Below are 19,489 nucleotides of genomic sequence, written 5' to 3'. Positions count from 1 at the left end.
GAGTGCAAGGTAGAATATATTTTACAACTTAAATTTCTCAGCAAAACCCACAGGGCTGGATCTCCTTTTCCTGCAGAAGCTCTATCATGGGAACCTTAATTTTCAGTGCAAGTGGCTAGACTTGTGGGAGGATCATCATTTCAGGAAATGACTACACCGGGTGAAGTTCCTCATAACTTGATTGCAAAATTGAGACCTCACTTAATGCACTTAGAAAAGAGTTTGAAACTTGTGGTGCCTTTATGCACGGTGGATCATGCAGAACTCTGTGCCAGAGGGGTCCAGTGGAATGAATGAGTTCATAGACCTGCAGTCCCAGCAGCCCCCTGGCTCACAGAATTATGGAGCTATTGCACCAACTACAAGTACTGCTCAGTTCTTACAGACACCAGGAAACATTTCAGCAAAGCGATCTTACCTAGCAGTTGGTGTGCTGTGCTATATTAACTTACTCAACTACATGGATTGGTTTATTGTACCAGGTAAGACTCTTCCTCCTCTCTCTTAGAAAGAACAAACTATAGTTCTCAGCAACTCTGTTCACTCCACAGTTAACGGGGAAACATCTGGCTTAAAGCTGTTTATCTGTGTAAAAAAAGTAAATTATTCAGAAGCACAGACTGTTTAACACTTTTCACTTGTTTGTTTTGGTCCGTTGGTCACACTTCCTGTCAAGGTGCCATTTATAGATTTTAATAATTGTTAAAGGTCCATAAACTTTTAAGCAACCTCCAACTATTCATGTCTATAACATGCATATAACATGCATTAACCATTTATTAACCCTTAAATCATTTATAAATGGAACCTGGGTATAAAGGGCAACTGATCTGGTTCTAAGTAATGACTTTCCAGAGCTTTGACAAAGATGCTTTTCTGGGGCTGTAGACAGGCAGCTCACAACATCTACCTTCAGTAGGCTTTTCTCCTCTCTGCCTGGGGAAGTGAGTGGGGGATTACTGCCCTCTTTGCTTGCTTTAGACAGTGCGCCCATTGAAACTAGTGAGCCTTGTATGAAAAAGGACTAATGATGAGATCATCCCTGACTCTCTTCTCTTATGGAGGGGATTAAAGGAGCAAAAAACCTACTCTTTTGGCCAAAATTTTGACAGGGAAAGGCTGGTTTTATCTTCTGGCCCAGTGGAAACTATGTGATCTCTGCAGTTAGGAGTTTCACATAACTTCGGGAGGAATTGAGGCTAGAGGAGACCCATTCTCCATTTCATTGCCCTTCAAAAATCACAAATAGTTCTCTGAATAAGATCATTCTGACTTAGGAGGATGGTTTTTGCCAAGGCATGAGTGAGAACCATGATAAAAGCAGTGCTTCTAGTGGAGCTTTGTTGCAATTTGGATATCTGGAGAATTGTGAGGAAGCCATGGTTCTTCAGATGAATTGTGATCTGTGGGATTTCTTCTGGTTTAGGTGTCAAAACCCTATTTCTACTCCGCTCCCTCCCTCGCCTGCAAACCTCTAGCTTGCCCTCAACTTGGAGGTAAGAATGGAAACTTGTGATGGGTTTCCCAGGCTGCCTGCCAGTGTTTTTCAGTTTCCGATTGGGCACAAAGACTGGAATTTCCTCAGTTTCTCTATCTAGCAGACCCACTTTTTATTCACAAAATAGCAAATTTAACTTGGCAATCCTGAGTCTCTTGTTTGTCAAGGTCTTTGCGGGTTTGGTCATCAGTCTGGACTTAAATAAATGCCTGACTGCCCTTAACAGGAAAGGGAGTTATTTTGTGCACTAAGATGAAACTATATGTGCCATAGACTTAATTCACACAGGAAGCAGTTTTAGCAACGATGAGGGACTGGGACTGTACATTGTTTGTGGGTTCAAACTTGTTTTCCCCTGAATAATTGGGGAAATGAACATGGCTCCTTTTCAGCCAGGAATAGGAAACAAATAGGAATATGAGCTGAATGAAGTAGCAAGGCAGTTATTGCCACAAGTCCTTCATGGGAATTTTTGATTCTCCTACTATTTTCTTTTGCTTAGGCATCAAATAACTGACCCTCAGCTAGGAGCCGAATGGGGGATGGACAGAATAACTGGAAGGGGGGATAAGGAGAAAGAATACACACAGGGAAAATGTTGGATGTTAATAAAATGAATTTGACAGAGGCTAGGTATGCGAAGTCCTGGCCATCGTCATTGTCATTCAACACATTACTAGAACTGTACTACTTTAGCTCCTTCCAGTCTGTGATATGAAAGTGCTTTACACAGATTAGTGAAAGTTTCACAGCACCCCTATGAAGTCAGTGATGGCACCCCAGCTTAACCAATAAGGAAACTGAGGCACAGTTTAACACAACCGAGATAACACAGGAACTCGATAGCAGAGATGGGGCTAGAACCCAAGCATTCAACAGATCAGTCCTGTACCCTAACCCTAAGCTAGGAGTTAACTGAAATATGTTTCAGTTCTCAGAGTTCTGGATCCCCTTTTGTTTGCCAGTTAAAACAGCTACCTATGCCGTATAGCAACATCCTGTACATCAGCTTGAAGTCAAGCTGTATTGCAGAATTCTTGCATCAGCCACCTTCCTTTTTAACTCTTCTATCTCTTTGGCTGTCAGAACCCTTAAGTAAAAGGTATGTCTACACAGCCCATGGCAGCGAGCCTCAGTGTGCTTTGGCCGACTTTGGCTACCGGGGTTTGCACTGATGCTCTAAAAATAGCTCTGTCGACAGCATGGGAAGTTGCAGCTCAGGCTCTGAAGCCTAGGGCCGGGCCGGGGGGGAATAAGACAGCAACTTCCCATGCTGTTGACACAGTTATTTTCAGACTACTATTGTGAGTAGAGAATTTTAGTTATAAGTTAGGGACGCATAGGTTGGAAGTGACGGAGGAGGAGAAGGACTTCGGAGTCCTGGTTGATCGCAGGATGACTATGAGTCGGCAATGTGACGTGGCTGTGAAAAAAGCTAATGCGATCTTGGGATGCGTTAGGCGAGGTATTTCTAGTAGGGACAGGGAGGTGCTGCTTCCGTTATACAAGGCGCTGGTGAGACCTCATTTGGAGTACTGTGTGCAGTTCTGGTCTCCTATGTTTAAAAAGGATGAACTCAAACTGGAACGGGTACAGAGAAGGGCCACTAGGATGATCCGAGGAATGGAAAACCTTTCCTATGAAAGGAGACTCGAGGAGCTCGGTTTGTTTAGCCTAACCAAAAGAAGGCTGAGGGGGGATATGATTGCTCTCTTTAAATATATCAAAGGGATTAATACCAAGGAGGGAGAGGAATTATTTCAGCTCAGTAGTAATGTGGACACGAGAACGAATGGATATAAACTGGCCGTGGGGAAGTTTAGGCTTGAAATTAGACGAAGGTTTCTGACCGTCAGAGGGGTGAAATTTTGGAACAGCCTTCCGAGGGAAACGGTGGGGGCGAAAGACCTCTCTGGCTTCAAGATTAGGCTTGATAAGTTTATGGAGGGAATGGTTTGATGGGATAACGTGATTTTAGTCAATTAGGCATTAACGTGCCATCGCGGGTAAAATGAGGGTCCGGCTGTAGAATCTTGCCTGCATGCTCGGGGTTCTGCTGATCACCATATTTGGGGTCGGGAAGGAATTTTCCTCCAGGGTAGATTGGCAGAGGCCCTGGAGGTTTTTCGCCTTCCTCCGCAGCATACGGCAGGGGTCGCAGGCTGGAATATTCTGTTGTGGGTGGGTCAGCTTTTGTGGCCTGCATCATGCGGGAGGTCAGACTAGATGACCATATTGGTCCCTTCTGACCTTAAAGTCTATGAGTCTATGAGTCTATGAGTCCTGCTAGCCCGAGTCTGTGTAGACATACCTAAAGTGTCTGGCTTTTAATAAGTTTGAACCGGAAAGTAGGGGAGGTGTGTGCATCAACTTGCAAGGGTACTGAAGGCTATGGAGAAGTTGTGGTTTTCTGTTCTTAACAGTTCTTTTCAAGATGCAATCTGCTTTGCTCTGACCCTCAGCCATGAGAGACCTTTTGTCTGTGTGCATCTAATTATATGAGGGGAAAGGATAGAATAGATTCTGTCAAATGTTTCTTCAAGTGTTGATAATTGAACTTTGTCCCTCTTGTTTGTAATCCCATTGCTGGGGGTTAAGGTCAATACTTTCCAACTTGGTTCCCACTAAAAGTTATACACCTAAATAACTGGCCTGAATTTCAGAGGTGCTGATCATCTTTGGCTCCTATTGACTTGTGTGGCTTGGTATGTGAAAGCTAGAGAATTATTTAGGTGGATATCTTTAGGTAGCATTCAAACGGAAATTTTTTTAGCTTGGGTTGGAATGCTCAATTTGCATGTGTGGAGAATCTACTTGCAATTCCAGTTGCAGTTTTACTTTGATACTTTACTTTCTGCATTTCCTGTTGATCAGTGGTGCTGTGCATTGATAAATAGCTACCAAGTTCTACCAGTTCTACCCTAGAGGCATGGATAAAAGGGTCTAGTTTGATTGATTTCTAGTGTGGTAAAATCTTGACAATTAAAAGTCTGTCTCAATCATTGAAATAACTTCAGGATTTAAGTGGGGTTCTGCTCTGAAAAGTGACTAAAAATGTCACTGGAGTTCCATGTGTTGTACATCAATGTTTGTTTGTTTTGTTTTTTCTCATTCTAAGCCCTGCAAATTTATCCTGGGATATGAAAATCAAAGTCTGAAGGTCTTCTACACAATCACTAAAAGCAAAGGGCCTGGAGGCAAAGTTCTGCCTTCAATTACACCTGTGTTTTCTGTAATGAAGGCACAGGGATTGTAGGCATGACATGTATGGATGATTGCAGAAACTGACTGGTGAAGGAAAATAGACTCTCCAGTCACTGAGGGAGATTGCAAGAGTAGTAGACTACAAAAAATAATCTGTTGCTTGCACGTGAAGAATACAGTATAATCGGAAGAAATTAAGAATCAAATATGGAATCTCAGTGTTGCTGCTAGTCTCATTTCAAAGTCACTTTAATCAGTCATCAAAGTAGGCCACATTCAACAGTTGCTTGTCTACCACGCTATTGGAGATTAGAGAGTGGCACCATGTCTCCTCATTAAAATTCTTTAAATTCCTTTTTCAAAAACATAAAAATAAACTAAACCAAGTAATACAAGAAGTGAGAAATTGCTAAAATATCCACTATTATCAGACTAAAGGAATACAAATACATCCCTGTTTCTTTATTGTTTAAGCCTCTGCTATCTATTTTAAATTTTGTCTCAGGAAAGGGCTGATGCGTGATTAAAAGATAAGTGTGTCCTAGCTACAAATGCAGCCTAAAAATGATGATGGTCATGATATTATGTAAATGCCATGTTTTATCACAACTGCATTAATGCATCCATATGATGTCGAATCCTAGTATTTTTCCCTATTTTGTTGCTGATGTAAAGTCAAACAGTTTTGAAAGAAACTAACATTTCTTTCAATAAGCTGGAAATGTTCAAATTTTGCCACTAGTCTTAATTAGTTAAGAGGAAGTGAGGAAGATCAGCAACCAGCTCTTCACACCTTTATATAAACCAGATACAGAAACATCAAATAATTCTTTATCACTGCAAGCTTGTGGTGTTTGTCAGTGTCATAGGGATTACAAAAATCTTTTGTCTCAAAATTGCTCTCCTACATGTGCCTCAGTTTACCCCAACAAAGTGGGTACAAAACATCAAGCTCTTGTCAGGATAACAATCTTTCCAAATGGTGAAAACTATTTTTAGAGAACTACTACACCAATCACTAAAGTTTATTTTTTTTAGCCTTCAACTCGTAATAAGGACTCTTGTAACCATTAATACTCTCTCTGGAGAGAGACAGAAATCAGAGCACCTCTGTACACTGGAAATGTTAAAATGTCATCCTTAACAGAATTTTAGAAATAACTTTTGCTTATCCTAAACATTTCAGGATCTCTAGCTGCATGCAGCTAAAAGCCCACAAAATTAAACTACCATCTATTCCATTTTGTTTCCCATTGGGTCCGTCTAAACCAGTGGTTCTGAAACTTGGTTTGTGGCTTGTTCAGGTTAGGCCCCTGGCGGGCTGTGAGACGCTTTGTTTACCTGAGCGTCCGTAAGTACGGCCGCTCGCAGCTCCCAGTGGCCACGGTTCGCTGTTCCCGGCCAATGGGAGCTGCGGGAAGCAGCGCGGGATGGGCCACCGCTTCCCACAGCCCCCATTGGCTGGGAACGGCGAACTGCAGCCACTGGGAGCTGTGAGCGGCCGTACTTACGGACGCTTAGGTAAACAAAGCATCTCACAGCCCACCAGGGTCTTACCCTGAACAAGCCACAAACCAAGTTTGGGAACCACTGGTCTAAACCTTGAATTGTAAACCGTTTATACATCACTATGTACACACATGGCTCTGTAGAAATTCTATGGAAATCCTGGCTGAGTTGAGTCTTGCAAGATCTCCAATAGTAGGATGACTATGAATTGCCTGAAGAAAGTGATGGAAACTTCACAATAACTAGTTTATTAATGTATACAAGATGCTATGGAAGGTTTAAAGATTATACAGCCCCCAGGAAAATTAATGGGCCAACTCACCACCTCTGTGCAACCCCTTGACTTGAAGTGAGTCTTCAGGTTAGCAAATGAGTAAAATGGCAACTACTGAGGAATGATACACTCTGCTATAGCTGCATAATTATGATTTTTCTCTTTGTTGCAGGGGTGCTGGTAGATATAACGAAGTACTTCAACATCAGTGATAGCAGTGCAGGCTTACTGCAGACAGGTAAAGAGATGTCACACTACTGGGAGCAGCTTAGCCTACTCCACATCCATGTTGCCTGTCTCTAAAATGCAGTCTAGTTTGTCCCTGCTCCTTATTTTTTCCAGTTCCCCACTGTCCTGTTGATTTCGGCTTTGATCTTTAAAATGTTTAGTCAGTTTGATCACAAATACAAGACTGAAAGTCACTGGCTAAAGTCTGACCAAGGCTGCAGCCTTCCAGGAGTAAAGAAAGTGCTTGGCTGTTTGTGGTCACCACTAAAGTTCTTACAGCACTTAAATCATAAGAATTGAGGGGGGTTAAACTTGGTTTCTCACCTAACTTCCAACTTGGGCAATAAAATTCTGCATATAAAAATTCTCCTTGAGGTTACCATTGGGAAAGATACTTGCTTCCTGCCCTGAACACAACAGGTAAAATTCTAACCTAATCAAATCCATTGTCTCCAGGGTATAAATAGAGCAGGCTAACCAATTAAATTGCTCTTTTTTTCATAAAGCAATTGGCATGAATTAAAGTTCTACATAAAGTGGTCATTGTATGTAATCCCTTTGTTTTACTTTTAACTGTTGGGTATCTTTCAGACTCTGTAAAATGATCAGTTCCAGAATTAGAACTCTTTAACTGAATTCGATAGTATTTAAGGGTGTACCCCCTTTTGGAGCATGCTTTGGGAATAACCAGTCCATTCTGGATGGTGACATGAACTAGTAAGCTGGGCTGACAGTGTCTGAACTGTAGCTGCAGAGTCTGGAGGCGCAACCTTAGGCTGAATTTTCAGTGTCTCCCTATGGTCTATTGAGGTACCTGGGAGAAGTGTCTTTCAGCTATGTATATAAAATAGTAACTTAGTAACACATTTCATCCAGTTTCTTGCTTTAAACATGTATTTTACTGTCCATTGGCTCTGTCATCTCCATCTGTAAACTTCAATAGCTAGAAAAGCCACTGCCTAAAACAGAATTAATAAATCCAAACATCTTGTAACTAGAGAAGAGCCAGGGATATAAAAATGTGAATTGTTTGGATCTGGAGGGTTGGCTCAGAGCTCTCTACTCATGAATTGCACTTCTGCAACCTCAAAATTGGGCATTCCGCCTAATAAGTAGCTCATGTCAAGTATCAGGGGGTAGCTGTGTTAATCTGTATCCACAAAACAACTAGGAATCCGGTGGCACCTTAAAGACTAACAGTAGCAAATGGCATCCCTCTCTGGGGAGCGAGGGGAGCCATAAGAATAATCTGGCCAGCATTGTCACTGCTCTTGCTTTGGATTGCAGTCTTCATCTTCTGTTTTTTGCTGTCTGCACCCTTCTTCGGATACCTTGGTGACCGGTACAACAGGAAAGTCATCCTCAGTGCTGGTATCTTCCTCTGGTCAGGTGTGACGTTAGGCAGCTCATTCATCACTGAATCGGTACGTCACTTGCTTATTTGGAATGGTACTTTTAGAAATCAGCTGCCTGAGTCTTGCAGTGACTCATGGAACTTTTGTTCTGATCACGTTATAGTTTGTAAAAGCTTTCAGGCAGCACCCTGGAGCTTACTCCTTGAAACATGAGTAAATGGGCTTTGTGCAGGAAAGCTCTATAGGGAATGATATCCTGACCCTTCCAGGCCATAGCGCAGCAGTGAAGCTATTCTGCAGCTGCTGCTGCAGTATCCTTAGCTTTGTCCTTGCCCTCTTTCTGAGCGTGTGCATTAGGGTGTAGGGGCTTGGCTGGTGAATCTGTGGAACTACGGACCATGCCTTGCAATGTCCCCCGGTGACACCCCAAGAATTCACCACATGCTGCTGCAGAAGGAAGCTTGAAAAGCACAGTGTTGTGTTTGGAGGGGGTGCAGGTGTGGGAGGAGACAGCACTCTGAAGTCAATGGGAGTCATGAATGAATAAATGCCAAGCACTGCAGGATTTGGCCCAGTTACTTCAGCTGCCCTTCTTAGATCCTCCAGTTTAGTGAGGCTACCTTAGTAACTATAGGGGACTCAAAGTGTTCTCCCTGTTGTAAACACTGGTAACTGTAATGACCCTGGCAGAGGCAGCTAAGACCTTGTCTACACTAAGGGCTTGTCTTCACTACTGGCTAGATCGATGCAGCGGCCATCCATTTAGTGGGTCTGGTGAAGACACGATAAGTTGATGTGAGAGCGCTCTTCTGTCGACTTCAATACTCCACCTCCCTGAGAGGCGGAAGCTGTGTTGGCGGGAGAACATCTCCTGTCAACATAGTGCGGTTTAGACATAGCTGTAAGTCAATCTAAGCTACGTCGACTTAAGTTACATAATTTAACTAGCGTAACTTAAGGCGACTTACATTACCCCCTTAGTGTAGACCAGGTCTTAAACTCCCATCCCATGAGAAACATGCTTCCTTAAAAGGTAGCTTCCATTTCATGTGTGCTTGTTGGATCTTAATGCCTCTTCTGTCCCCAGTACTCCTGGATATTCTTCTTTTCACGAGGATTTGTTGGCATCGGCACAGCCAGTTACTCCACCATAGCGCCTACCATCATTGCGGACCTGTTTGAGAAGGACCAAAGGACCTGTATGTTGTCTGTCTTCTATATCTTCATCCCAGTTGGAAGGTTTGTCTGCTCACCAGTAACGGGCACTTCTTGGAGCACTTTCTGAATTGAATTTTTTCATGTTTACTTTTTCAACTAAGAATGGCTTTTTGACCCATTTTTTTTTCTTGTGGAAAACTTTGATTTTGGTGGAAAAATTGAAATATTTTAATAAAACGAAAGCAAACTGAAAAGCAGAATTTTTCTGGAATACCCAAAGCTCTTCAGCTTATTGGTTTTTCCTTAAAAATATTGTCAGGGAGGTTTTTTGTTGTTGTTGTTTTTTAAATTTCCCATGAAAAACTTTTGAAACATCTCTACACATAAAAAGAATAAGGTACTGAAAATGTGGTTTGCTTTCTTAATAAAAAACCTCCTCTGAGAGTGGGAAAATAATGGTCTTATAGATAAGCTGTCCAGAGTCTTAGTGACAGTCAGGACTAGAGCTCAGTCTCCCAGTTAAAGCTAAAGGAAGGAACCATTGCAGGGCTTAATTCATATGGTTTACCCAAACAGGGTCTCGCAGTGAACCTGTGTGTGGGCTGCCTAGATTTGGATGCTTGGGTCTAATTACACAGAGTAAATGTTTACTCCCAGGGGAAACACTCCTTCTATCTCAGGGGTGGGCAAACTTTTTGGCCCAAGGGCCACATCTGGGAATAGAAATTGTATGGTGGGCCATGAATGCTCACAAAATTGGAGTTGGGGTACGGGAGGGGGTGAGGGCTCTGGTTGAGGATGCGGGCTCCGGGGTGGGGCCAGAAATGAGGAGTTCAGGGTGTGTGAGGGGGCTTGGCTGGGGCAGGGGATTGGGGTGCAGGAAGGGGTGCAGGCTCCAGCTGGAGGTGCAGGCTCTGGGGTGGGGCTGGGGATGAGAGTTTTGGGGTGCAGGAGGGTGCTCCGGGCTGGGATCGAGGGGTTCAGAGGACGGGAGGGGGATCAGGGCTGGGTCAGGGGGTTGGGGCATGGGGAGAGGCTCAGGGATGCAGGCTCCGAGCGGCACTTACCTCAAGTGGCTCCCGGAAGCAGCAGCATGTCCCTTCTCTGGCTCCTACGCGGAGGCGCGGCCAGGTGGCTCTGCACGCTGCCCCATCTGCAGGCACCGCCCTTGCAGCTCCCATTGGAGCACCGGAGGGGGTCACTGAAGTGCGTAGGAGCCAGAGCAGGGCCATGCCTCAGCTTCCAGGAGCCGCATGGTGCGGTCCCCAACCCTGCACCCCGGCTGGAGCGCTGGAGTGAGGCAACCCCCAGACCCTGCTCCCCAGCAGGAGCTTGCGGGCCGGCTTAAAACTGCTCGTGATCTGTAGTTTGCCCATCCCTGTTCTATCTGATACGCTGAATAATACTCTCCCCTACCCTGCTTCTTAACCTTGCCCCTACCTCCCCGCTCCCCGTTTACCATTACCTTCATGGAGGGAGGGTGGGCAAGCCAGAGGCATCATCACATTGCTTCTGTGCCTTCGTGGGCCTGGAAAACCCTTTTCTAGCATAGTCCAACATGATTGGGTAGCTGCTCCCCAATCTTAACATTTTGTGTGGGGCTGCTGGATAAGGGCCAATCTCCCATTGTCCTCCAAATCTGTCCTGTGAGGGAAAGGTAGCCTGACCTCCTGTGATTCAACAGTAGGGACACGCAGAGTGTGTCTGTACTATGAAAAATCAGTACCTGTTTTTCAGCATCAGCATACTTGCATAAATATTAATGTAAACGTGGCTTGGATATTACCACCATCTCAAACCTGCTCTGAGCAGGTTACAATGCCTAAACCCAACTAATTTCCCTGGGAGCTACAATTGAATAGGCCTCACTGCTAGGAAATGACTGCAAAAAATGTTCCTCTATGCTCCTCTCAGTACAAATCCTACCCCTGCAGGGCCTTGGGGTCTCACGGCACCAATGGAAACTAATATTGTCTTGGCATCACATTTTGTCTTTTACAGTGGTCTTGGTTATGTTCTGGCATCTAGTGTAACACAGGCTGCTGGCCACTGGCATTGGGCATTCAGGGTGAGTCTTTCCCTTTCTCTCACTGCTCAGTACTGATCCACTCTTTGTAAAATCCTGGTTTTGACTGGGATCCATATAGCCTATTGGGGTCTGTATCATTAGGATTTCAATCCTGTATGCAGGGACTTCTCTGATCACTGTGTCTCAACAAGAATGTTAAAAGGGTTTTAAAGAAACAAAATATAAGAATAAATGGAGAGGAACATAGTTACCAACAGAGAAAAGAGTTGCAGTCCTAGAACCTTCCATTAAAGCCCCCCTTTCTTACATGAATTCACTATTTAATGGAACTCTTTCTGGAGGGTGAGCAGGAGCGCCGCCAGCTTTTCTGCCGCCCTAGGCGGCGGAAGGTCCCGCCCCAAAATGCCGCCCCCCAAATGGTAGCACCCTAGGCGACCGCCTAGGTCGCCTAATGGGTTGCACCGGCCCTGAGGGTGAGTGGCGTTTTAAGGTTCCATGACTGTAACTATGCTCAAAGCAAGGATGGGTGAACTGCAGAGCTGCCATCCAGTCAATTTTTAGGTGGGACATTGGATCCTCCTTAGCTTCATAGGTACCTCTTAATTAAAGACCCATTTGGAAGAGCTACAGTGGACTGAAGGGTAGCTGGTGCTGGGCCTAGAGGCCTTTTCAGACAGAGGCACCTAAAAACTAAAATGGTCATCACTTTGGCATAGAATCATGTCATTCTGCAGAGAAATTGTTACAAGAGGAACCAGTTTTGTGAAAATACTGCCGCAAATAACCCCTATTCCAGTCTTGTATTAGTCAGATTGCCGTGATGAATGCTCTGTCCTTATAGGACATTTCACATCTTCAAAGCACTTGATAAATCTTCCTAACTCACCTGCAAAGTATGTCAGCTAGTATCAGTGGGGCAAAGAGGACATGGGGTTTGACTTAGAGCTGCACGGAAAATGAGTGACAGCTGGGATTAGAACTCTGAAATACTTGATTTGTAGTCTCAAGCTCAATTCTTCTACATTATGCTGCTCAAAGTGTCCTGAATAACCCCCCTATTGAGGTACTTGCTGGATTAGAAGTGTGCACGTGGGTGCGAATGCTTTTCTAGGTGCAGCAGGGATGCTACGGCTCCCCTATCTGGTGACCCGCCTGCTCGAGATCCCAACATTGCATCGTGGGGAGCCCTCCCCTTACATTTTTCTCCAGGATCATGGGGAAGGGGGGACGGTGCCTTTGCATAGGAGACTGCATAAGGGTTGGGGAACATACTGCATCTTTTCACCAACATCACCAAAAGGGTTTCTCCCCTGAGAGAAAAGCTAATCATGTCTAGGTGACACATGCAACTGGGTCTAGGCTTGTCTGCAGCTTCCCTAAATGTAAATCTTTAGGAGCAATGTTGTGACTTTCTTTTGCTATTAACTGGCCTTTAGTATCAGAGGAAAGGTGACCGTGACCTTACTCCAGTTTTGTCTCTACAGATAACTCCTTGCATGGGTGTTATAGCAGTGGCTCTTCTGATTCTACTGGTCCCTGATCCAACCCAGGATGCAGCTGAAGGAGATGGAGGCGAGAGCATCACTAGCACAACTCAGGGAGCAGATAAGAAGCCTGGTGCCCAGAGTACTGACAGCTCGACCTGGTGTGAAGATGTCAAATCCCTCAGCAAGAAGTAGGTGGCTATGGCTGCAAAGGCTAAACCAATAGAGCGATTCGAAATTCAGAAAGCTCCCATATTCTACATGCAGGTCCTCTGCATCTATGTGCTGTAGGGCATGTAAGATCACAGAGATGTTTGTAATGAATCCCCCTTCCTTAATTACTGGGATACTGCCTGTGAACTAAGAACTGATCTGCATTGGCCACTCTCCCCCTATGAGGGGAAAGAAAGATGCAAAGCAGCTAGTCTTTGGGACAGAGGGGACAGGGGTGTCTGGCTCACGCATTACTGGAGAGACCCTGTTAGAATTGCCTATCTAATTTAGAAATGGGCCTGAACTCTAGCACTGGTTCAGTCTAGCTGCTACTGTCATGCAGTTGGAAACCTGATCCAAACCTGCCTCTAAACTTAACAGCCCTGGGCCTCTATGTTGGGATTCAGTTCAGGGGTATAACTTCACAACTCTGGCCCATCCCTAGCATGTACAAATGTTTGTGGTCTCCCCTGAGGCTATCTGTTGCTGTGATTAGTTGGAATCAAATGAAATATAAATCCAGTGTAGAGGAACTCCTCACCTGCTTGTGGTAGACCAAACATAATCCTATTCCTAGGTGTACAGCTGATGGGGCTGAGAGTTCACCCCAACAAACAAGGGGTGGTCCCAAATGTTGGATATTTTGACAATTAGATTGCAACATCCTGAGTCATGGTATGAGGATGAACAACCCAGATGCTCCTTCAGATCCGAGCAAATGGAGCACATTAGAGGGCAGAAAGAGCTGTGCTACAATCTGTTGATCCCAGTTCAAAGTAGCCTTGCGGGCCCTAGACATTATTGTCTATAGCGTGCTTGGAGGTCTCAGATGACAGGAGATACAGGAAAACGAGGTGTCTTTATAACAGGTCTGAGAGCCAATTAAACACCTGCAAATTAGGAATAGACCATATAATTCTACACTACTACTGTCTCACTGCTGCCTCATGTCGCCCTGTTTGTCTTGTCTTTATACTTTGACTATAAGCTCTCTGGAGCAGGGACTGTCTTTTGTTCTTTCGGCATATTGCCTAGCCCAGAGGGGTCCTAGTCCATGACTGGTGTTCCTAGGTACTACAATAATACAAATAGCAAATGAAGGCAAGCAGCAATTCAAATGGCTGAACGCCCCGTGGGGCTTTCTAACGGAATCTGTCTCATTCCTAGTGTTCTGCAGCAGCAGGAGCAGCGCACTATTGCTAATAATTATTCAGCCCTGTGAATCTATAATGCCTTCTGCCCTCCCTTCCCCTAAGAGCTTCCAGAACAAGGGCCTGCCCCAGCAAGTGCTTACTGTTGGGCATATGTTTGTTACCATTTGTGACTTTAGCAGGGCTACACTTGGTAGTACATGTTTGCCTCTCCCAACCTTGCTCCTTTAGGGGAATGCTGGGTTCAGGATCTGTTGCCATGGAGTATCAGTTCCTCAGCTCTGAAAAGTGCCTAGAGGATGACATGGCTGGTAGCAGGGGAAAAATAAGAACAGGAAATTCCATATCTCTCAGTGGTGCCATTACTTGTGACCAATGTGCTGTTGAACTTTGTGCCTAGGTGTTAGTGTTAATACCATTGTGTGATCATTTCCTTTTCATGGTGCTGAATTTGTGGGTGTCTCCTAAGGAATGTTGTATCAGCACTTCTCAGGCAATCTTGAATAGTCTACTGCAGTGCCTTATGATACCGGGGGCTAGATCCTGCAAGATCAGGACTTAGATTTGTGAAGTAACTGTGCATCATCTGATGTATGACCAGCTAACCACGTCAGTTTTGGCAAAAGGCTGGAAAAGCTGATCTTCTTTATCCGCTGGGTGGCACTGTTCACCTGCATGAAGTTTCTTTCTCCCAGGCCAGACTAACATTGTAATCTGCCTTCAAATGCATTCCTATCTGCTCCCTTTATTTTAAGGACAAACTCCCTCTTGTGCTTTCCTAGGAACCAGGCTTGATCATATCTGGCCACCATAGAGTGACTACATCTGGGAGGATGGAATTGTGGTTCATTAGTAGTGGCTGGACACTAGACTAGAGCACAATCCTCCACTTGGTGACTGGCATTTCTTTATGTGCACCCTGCGCAATAATCAGATTTGAGACCCAAATCAGGATTTTTTGTGGTCTGTAGGCAACTGCTGTCTTAGGTGAGCCAAAAGGGCTTTGTCCTTGGTTGTTCCAATGCATGCAATGCAAAGCTTTACTCATCAGAAGGTCAGTCTTCAAACAGTGATGTAACAGATCTGTGGCCGCCTAGTGTCACGTACTGGCTGTGTATGTATGCGACCTATTTGCCTCTAGTGACTGATCCACAAAGAATAAGGGACCTACTACCGCAAATTTAACTCTTTAACTCAAGTGCTAGAGCCATGTGTCTTGAGGAGCTGAGGTACTAAGGTGCTAATCCTGGCTCACTGGGAGGTTATGACATGTCATCTATAGCACATCAGTGGTTCTCAACCAGGGGTACGCATACTGCCGGGGGTTCGCAGAGGTCTTCCAGGGGATACATCAACTCAACTAGATATTTTCCTAGTACATAAAAAGCACTAGTGAAGTCAGTACAAACTAAAATTTCATACAGACAAAATGAGAAAGTAGGCAATTTTTCAGTAGTATTGTGCTGTGACACTTTTATTTTTATGTCTGATTTTGTAAGCAAGTAGTTTTTAAGTGAGGTGAAAATTGGGGTCTGCAAGTCAAATCAGACTCCTGAAAGAGATACAGTAGTCTGGAAAGGTTGAGAGCCACTGTCTTACACTAAGATGTCATCCTTACCTTGACCCCTTAGTCTAAAGTAGACTTTCTGTTAGTCCTAGGGGGTCTGTGAAACAGTTTAACAGTTCTAATTGCTTCCAGTAGAGACAGCTTGTTACATTGCTTACCCTTCTGCTTGAAAACTATGTAGGCTGATTAAGAAATAATGTATACTTTCATGACACTTTGAGATACAGTAACGCTTAACTTCTCAACTCCTTCCTTAACTAGTGTGCTTGTGTATATTGGCAACGAAACAGATTTCAAATCATCCTGAGGCACTCAGGGCTCTCTCTGTGCACTGTATTTTCAAACTGTTGGCAAGTCATGACATTTTCACCCACCTTCCAACACTCATTTTTCTTTCAGAGCCTACCTGCAGTAAATGCTGGTGTGAATCTTCAAGAGACTAAAGATGGACTTTAACACTGTGAAAGCAATAGTTCACGTAACTAATTAATGCCTAACCCTTGCTGGTTTGAGTGTATATAGATTTGATCTCTTCAATAATCAGATCTTCATAATCAACAGGGAAGTAACTTATGTCGTTAACAGCTCTCTGAAGCAATCCATTCATATTGATTACTTAGAACACTAGATACCCAGGCTAGACTTCCCCTTCCTTCCCATGCCCCATTCTTTCAAACTATTGATCATACTAGCACTAATACTTATTTCTTTTGGTGTGACAGCCAAAGTTTCATCTGGTCCTCATTGGGTGTGACAGCGATGGCCTTTGTGACTGGAGCCCTGGGATTATGGGTACCACTGTTCCTTGACAGGGCTCAGGTAGTCCATGACCTTGTACCTCCATGCCTTCAGGAGCCATGCAAATCTCCCAACAGGTGAGGCACACTTCACTCTGAAAAGATCAGACAGGATATACAAAATGCATATATGAACACTCCATGTTTCGAAATGCTAATGGCTGTCATGTGCTTTCTCTTCCTAAAGACAAAGGGTGGGATGTGGTTGTGAACGCTTATTGAGAAGGCATAAGTATTGCTCCATTTTACAGATGACAAACTGAGTCAGATAACTGACTTGTCCAAGGTGTCACAGGTAGTATATAATGTAGCCAGGAACTAATGCCAGCATGCCCTCCTTATGATGGGGCATAATTCATCTGTACATTGCTTTAAATCGTCTGAGTAAAGAGATTAACTGTGCATATTACGATTAGCAGTGTAATCTCTTGACTAAATTACTCTTACTGTACACTTCTTGCGACAGAATCTAATAACTGGGGTGCCCTAAGGGACTGCTCCTCATCCCAAGTGAGTGGATCACCTAATTAGGAGAAGATGCTGGCTTGCTCCTGAAATGCTTCTCAAATGCCTTGACTTGGCTCGTGTACAATGTGCCGGTTCACTAAAGGGTTAAAATCGGCCACTGGTGAAAGGCTCTGATCTCTCCCAGATGAAGCTGACTTGTAGTGGAGGAAAATCCAGGGCAACATACTAACTTCTTTAAACAGCACTTAGAAGATTGTACTAAATTGGTTTGGCTTTGCAGAATTGGCTCCCTCCTTACAAAGAAGTATCAGCCCTTGATCTGCAGCGCATCCCTACTTGGATGCCACTGAATCCCTGATGGGTGTCCCAGACAAGCAGCATCCCTTGCAAGAAGTAGAAGTCTTAGAGCCAGGCTTACACACAAATTTATCAATTCAGGTGTTCCCACAAGGACTTTCACTGATTTTGCTACACTGAATTAGTTAAATCTGTGCAATTTCCTTGTGTAGACAAGCCCTTAATTTGGCTGCTTGGGGAGCATCCCAGTTAAACTTATTCTCTTAAAGGGCTTTCCAGTTGCATCAGATTTATATCAGTATTAGAATACGTGGGTTGGAGGGGAGAAGTAATTTAAACATCTAAGTAATGAAAAATTGCTGCCTGGAGAAGGATTCAAGCATGAGGTTCAGATTCAGAGTTTAAAGGAGTTTAGTCCTACCTTCAGTGCATATGGAGAACAACTGATCATTGTCCTCTTCCCTTATTTGAAGACTGTTATCTGGTTCCCTCCTCAGTCTTCTTTTCTCAGGACTAGATATGCCCAGTTTTTTTAACCTTCCTTCATAGGTCAGGTTTTCAAAACCTTTTATAATTTTTGTCGCTGTCCTCTGGACTCTTCAGTTTGTCCAGATCTTTATAAAAGTGTGGACATCCCTATTCCTTTCCTACTATTCTGGTATTAGAATCAACTGCCAACGTGGCAAAGTTACTGTGACTCCAATGTGAATCAGGCTTGATTCATCTGGCACAGTACCATAACCTTTTATATCAAAATAAGGTAATTTCCACCAATCAATAATTTATCTGCAGGCAGAGCTCTTCTGGAGAGGAATTCTCTGTTACAGATCTTGAAATGCAGATAAAATATCAGGTTCCTTCAGAAAATGATGTGTGGTGTCGGGAGGAAGGGAAGGATTTGTTACTTTTGTGTCCCAGCAAGGCAGCAGGACAGAGCATCTGATGCTGTAATTCCGATCTGACATTTCATTGGCTTTGACGTTCTCAGAACCCTTCCTCCTTCAGGGTGGAGGAAGACGATCCTCCTTGGCTTTCTGCACTTAGGGATAGTGGAGTGTGCTCAATACTGCGCTCCCACCCTCGCTAGCTACTGCCTTTCACAACACAAGCAGCAAAACATCTCCCCGTCCCCTCTTCCTCTATGTACCGATTGCCAGACTCCATGCAAGTGTGACTCATCGGGCTTATGATCTGTCATGGACATCCCAAACCAAGCTATCCCTAGCCTTTCAGGATATTTCAAGGACTAAGTGATTTGCCATACTCTTCATCCCTGTAGGGGGTTTAGAATGAAGTAAAGCAAATCAGTAGAACCCTGGTCATGTCCTGGTGGCTGTGAAATGCAAGAAACCTCAAGGAAGCAGGCCAGAAGGTTCTGAATTTGGTGCTTGAGGTATCCAGACAAGTACCTGGGGTTTTCAAACACTAAAAGATTCCATGACAGTCTTAAAAAAAAAATTATCTCCAGAAATGGGTTTCATCACTTAGCCAAAAGACCTCTTCCACTCCTTCTGTCTTAGCTGCTCCTTTTCTATCTTACGAGTGGCTATGTTTCAGTACTAGCCTACAGCTCATAGCTCCTTTGGGATAAAAAGGGATCTCTAAACACAATTGCAGGGCCCCTCAGAAACACTAATGTAACCTTAGAGCTTCAAACTTGCCTGTACTGGGCAGATGTGTATAAAATAAATCTTTTGACCACTGATGCTCTATCCATGTTATTTCTAAGAAGAACTGTTTAACTGTGATGGTTGCCTAGAGTACTGAAGAGTGGTAAGCCTATTGCACACTTGAACTCTGCCTAATAGAGTTGGCTGTCAGTTATTGCTTCACCTTTTTAGTGTAGAATTAGTAACTAATTTCCTCCTAATCATCTGGGAGAAAGGGTAAGAGCCAGTGTGCTGCAGTTTAAAAGAACAGATTCCTTGTTTGGCATCACAGCCTGCTATGTATAAGTGCAGATCTCCCTGCCCTAGAGCCAGGGAGAGCCAAGAAAGGGCACCGTTTCTTAAGGGTATGTCTACTCTGCAATTAGACACCCATGGCTAGCCCATGCCAGATGACTTGGGCTAGGCTAAGGGGCTGTTTAATTGCAGTGTAGATGGGCTTGGGCTGCAGCCCAAGCCCTGGGACCCTCCCACCTCTCAGAGTCCTAGAGCCCAGGCCCCAGCCTGAGCCTGAACATCTACACCACAATTAAACAGCCCCATGAACCCGAGTCAGCTGGCCCGGGCCAGCCATGGGTGTCTAATTGCAG

At 44.3% G+C, this 19,489-nt stretch overlaps 1 protein-coding gene across 1 annotated transcript in view; it reads left to right on the top strand.

Moving 5' to 3' along the window:
- The first annotated feature begins 256 nt into the window (after window positions 1-256).
- Window positions 257-19,489, top strand: part of SPNS3 (SPNS lysolipid transporter 3, sphingosine-1-phosphate (putative)) — a 45,978-nt gene continuing 26,745 nt past the window's right edge. Inside the window, exons 1-7 of the mRNA XM_065418387.1 lie at window positions 257-482; window positions 6,658-6,723; window positions 8,001-8,137; window positions 9,156-9,307; window positions 11,228-11,294; window positions 12,740-12,930; window positions 16,393-16,545. Of these exons, the coding sequence (XP_065274459.1) occupies window positions 257-482; window positions 6,658-6,723; window positions 8,001-8,137; window positions 9,156-9,307; window positions 11,228-11,294; window positions 12,740-12,930; window positions 16,393-16,545 (992 nt within the window). The remainder of the gene's footprint in view (window positions 483-6,657; window positions 6,724-8,000; window positions 8,138-9,155; window positions 9,308-11,227; window positions 11,295-12,739; window positions 12,931-16,392; window positions 16,546-19,489) is intronic.

The sequence above is a fragment of the Emys orbicularis genome, chromosome 17 (assembly GCF_028017835.1).
Source record: "Emys orbicularis isolate rEmyOrb1 chromosome 17, rEmyOrb1.hap1, whole genome shotgun sequence".
In the NCBI taxonomy this organism is placed as follows: Eukaryota; Metazoa; Chordata; order Testudines; family Emydidae; genus Emys; species Emys orbicularis.
Note: the sequence above shows the minus strand (reverse complement) of the source record. Positions and strands in the feature narration are given on the sequence as shown.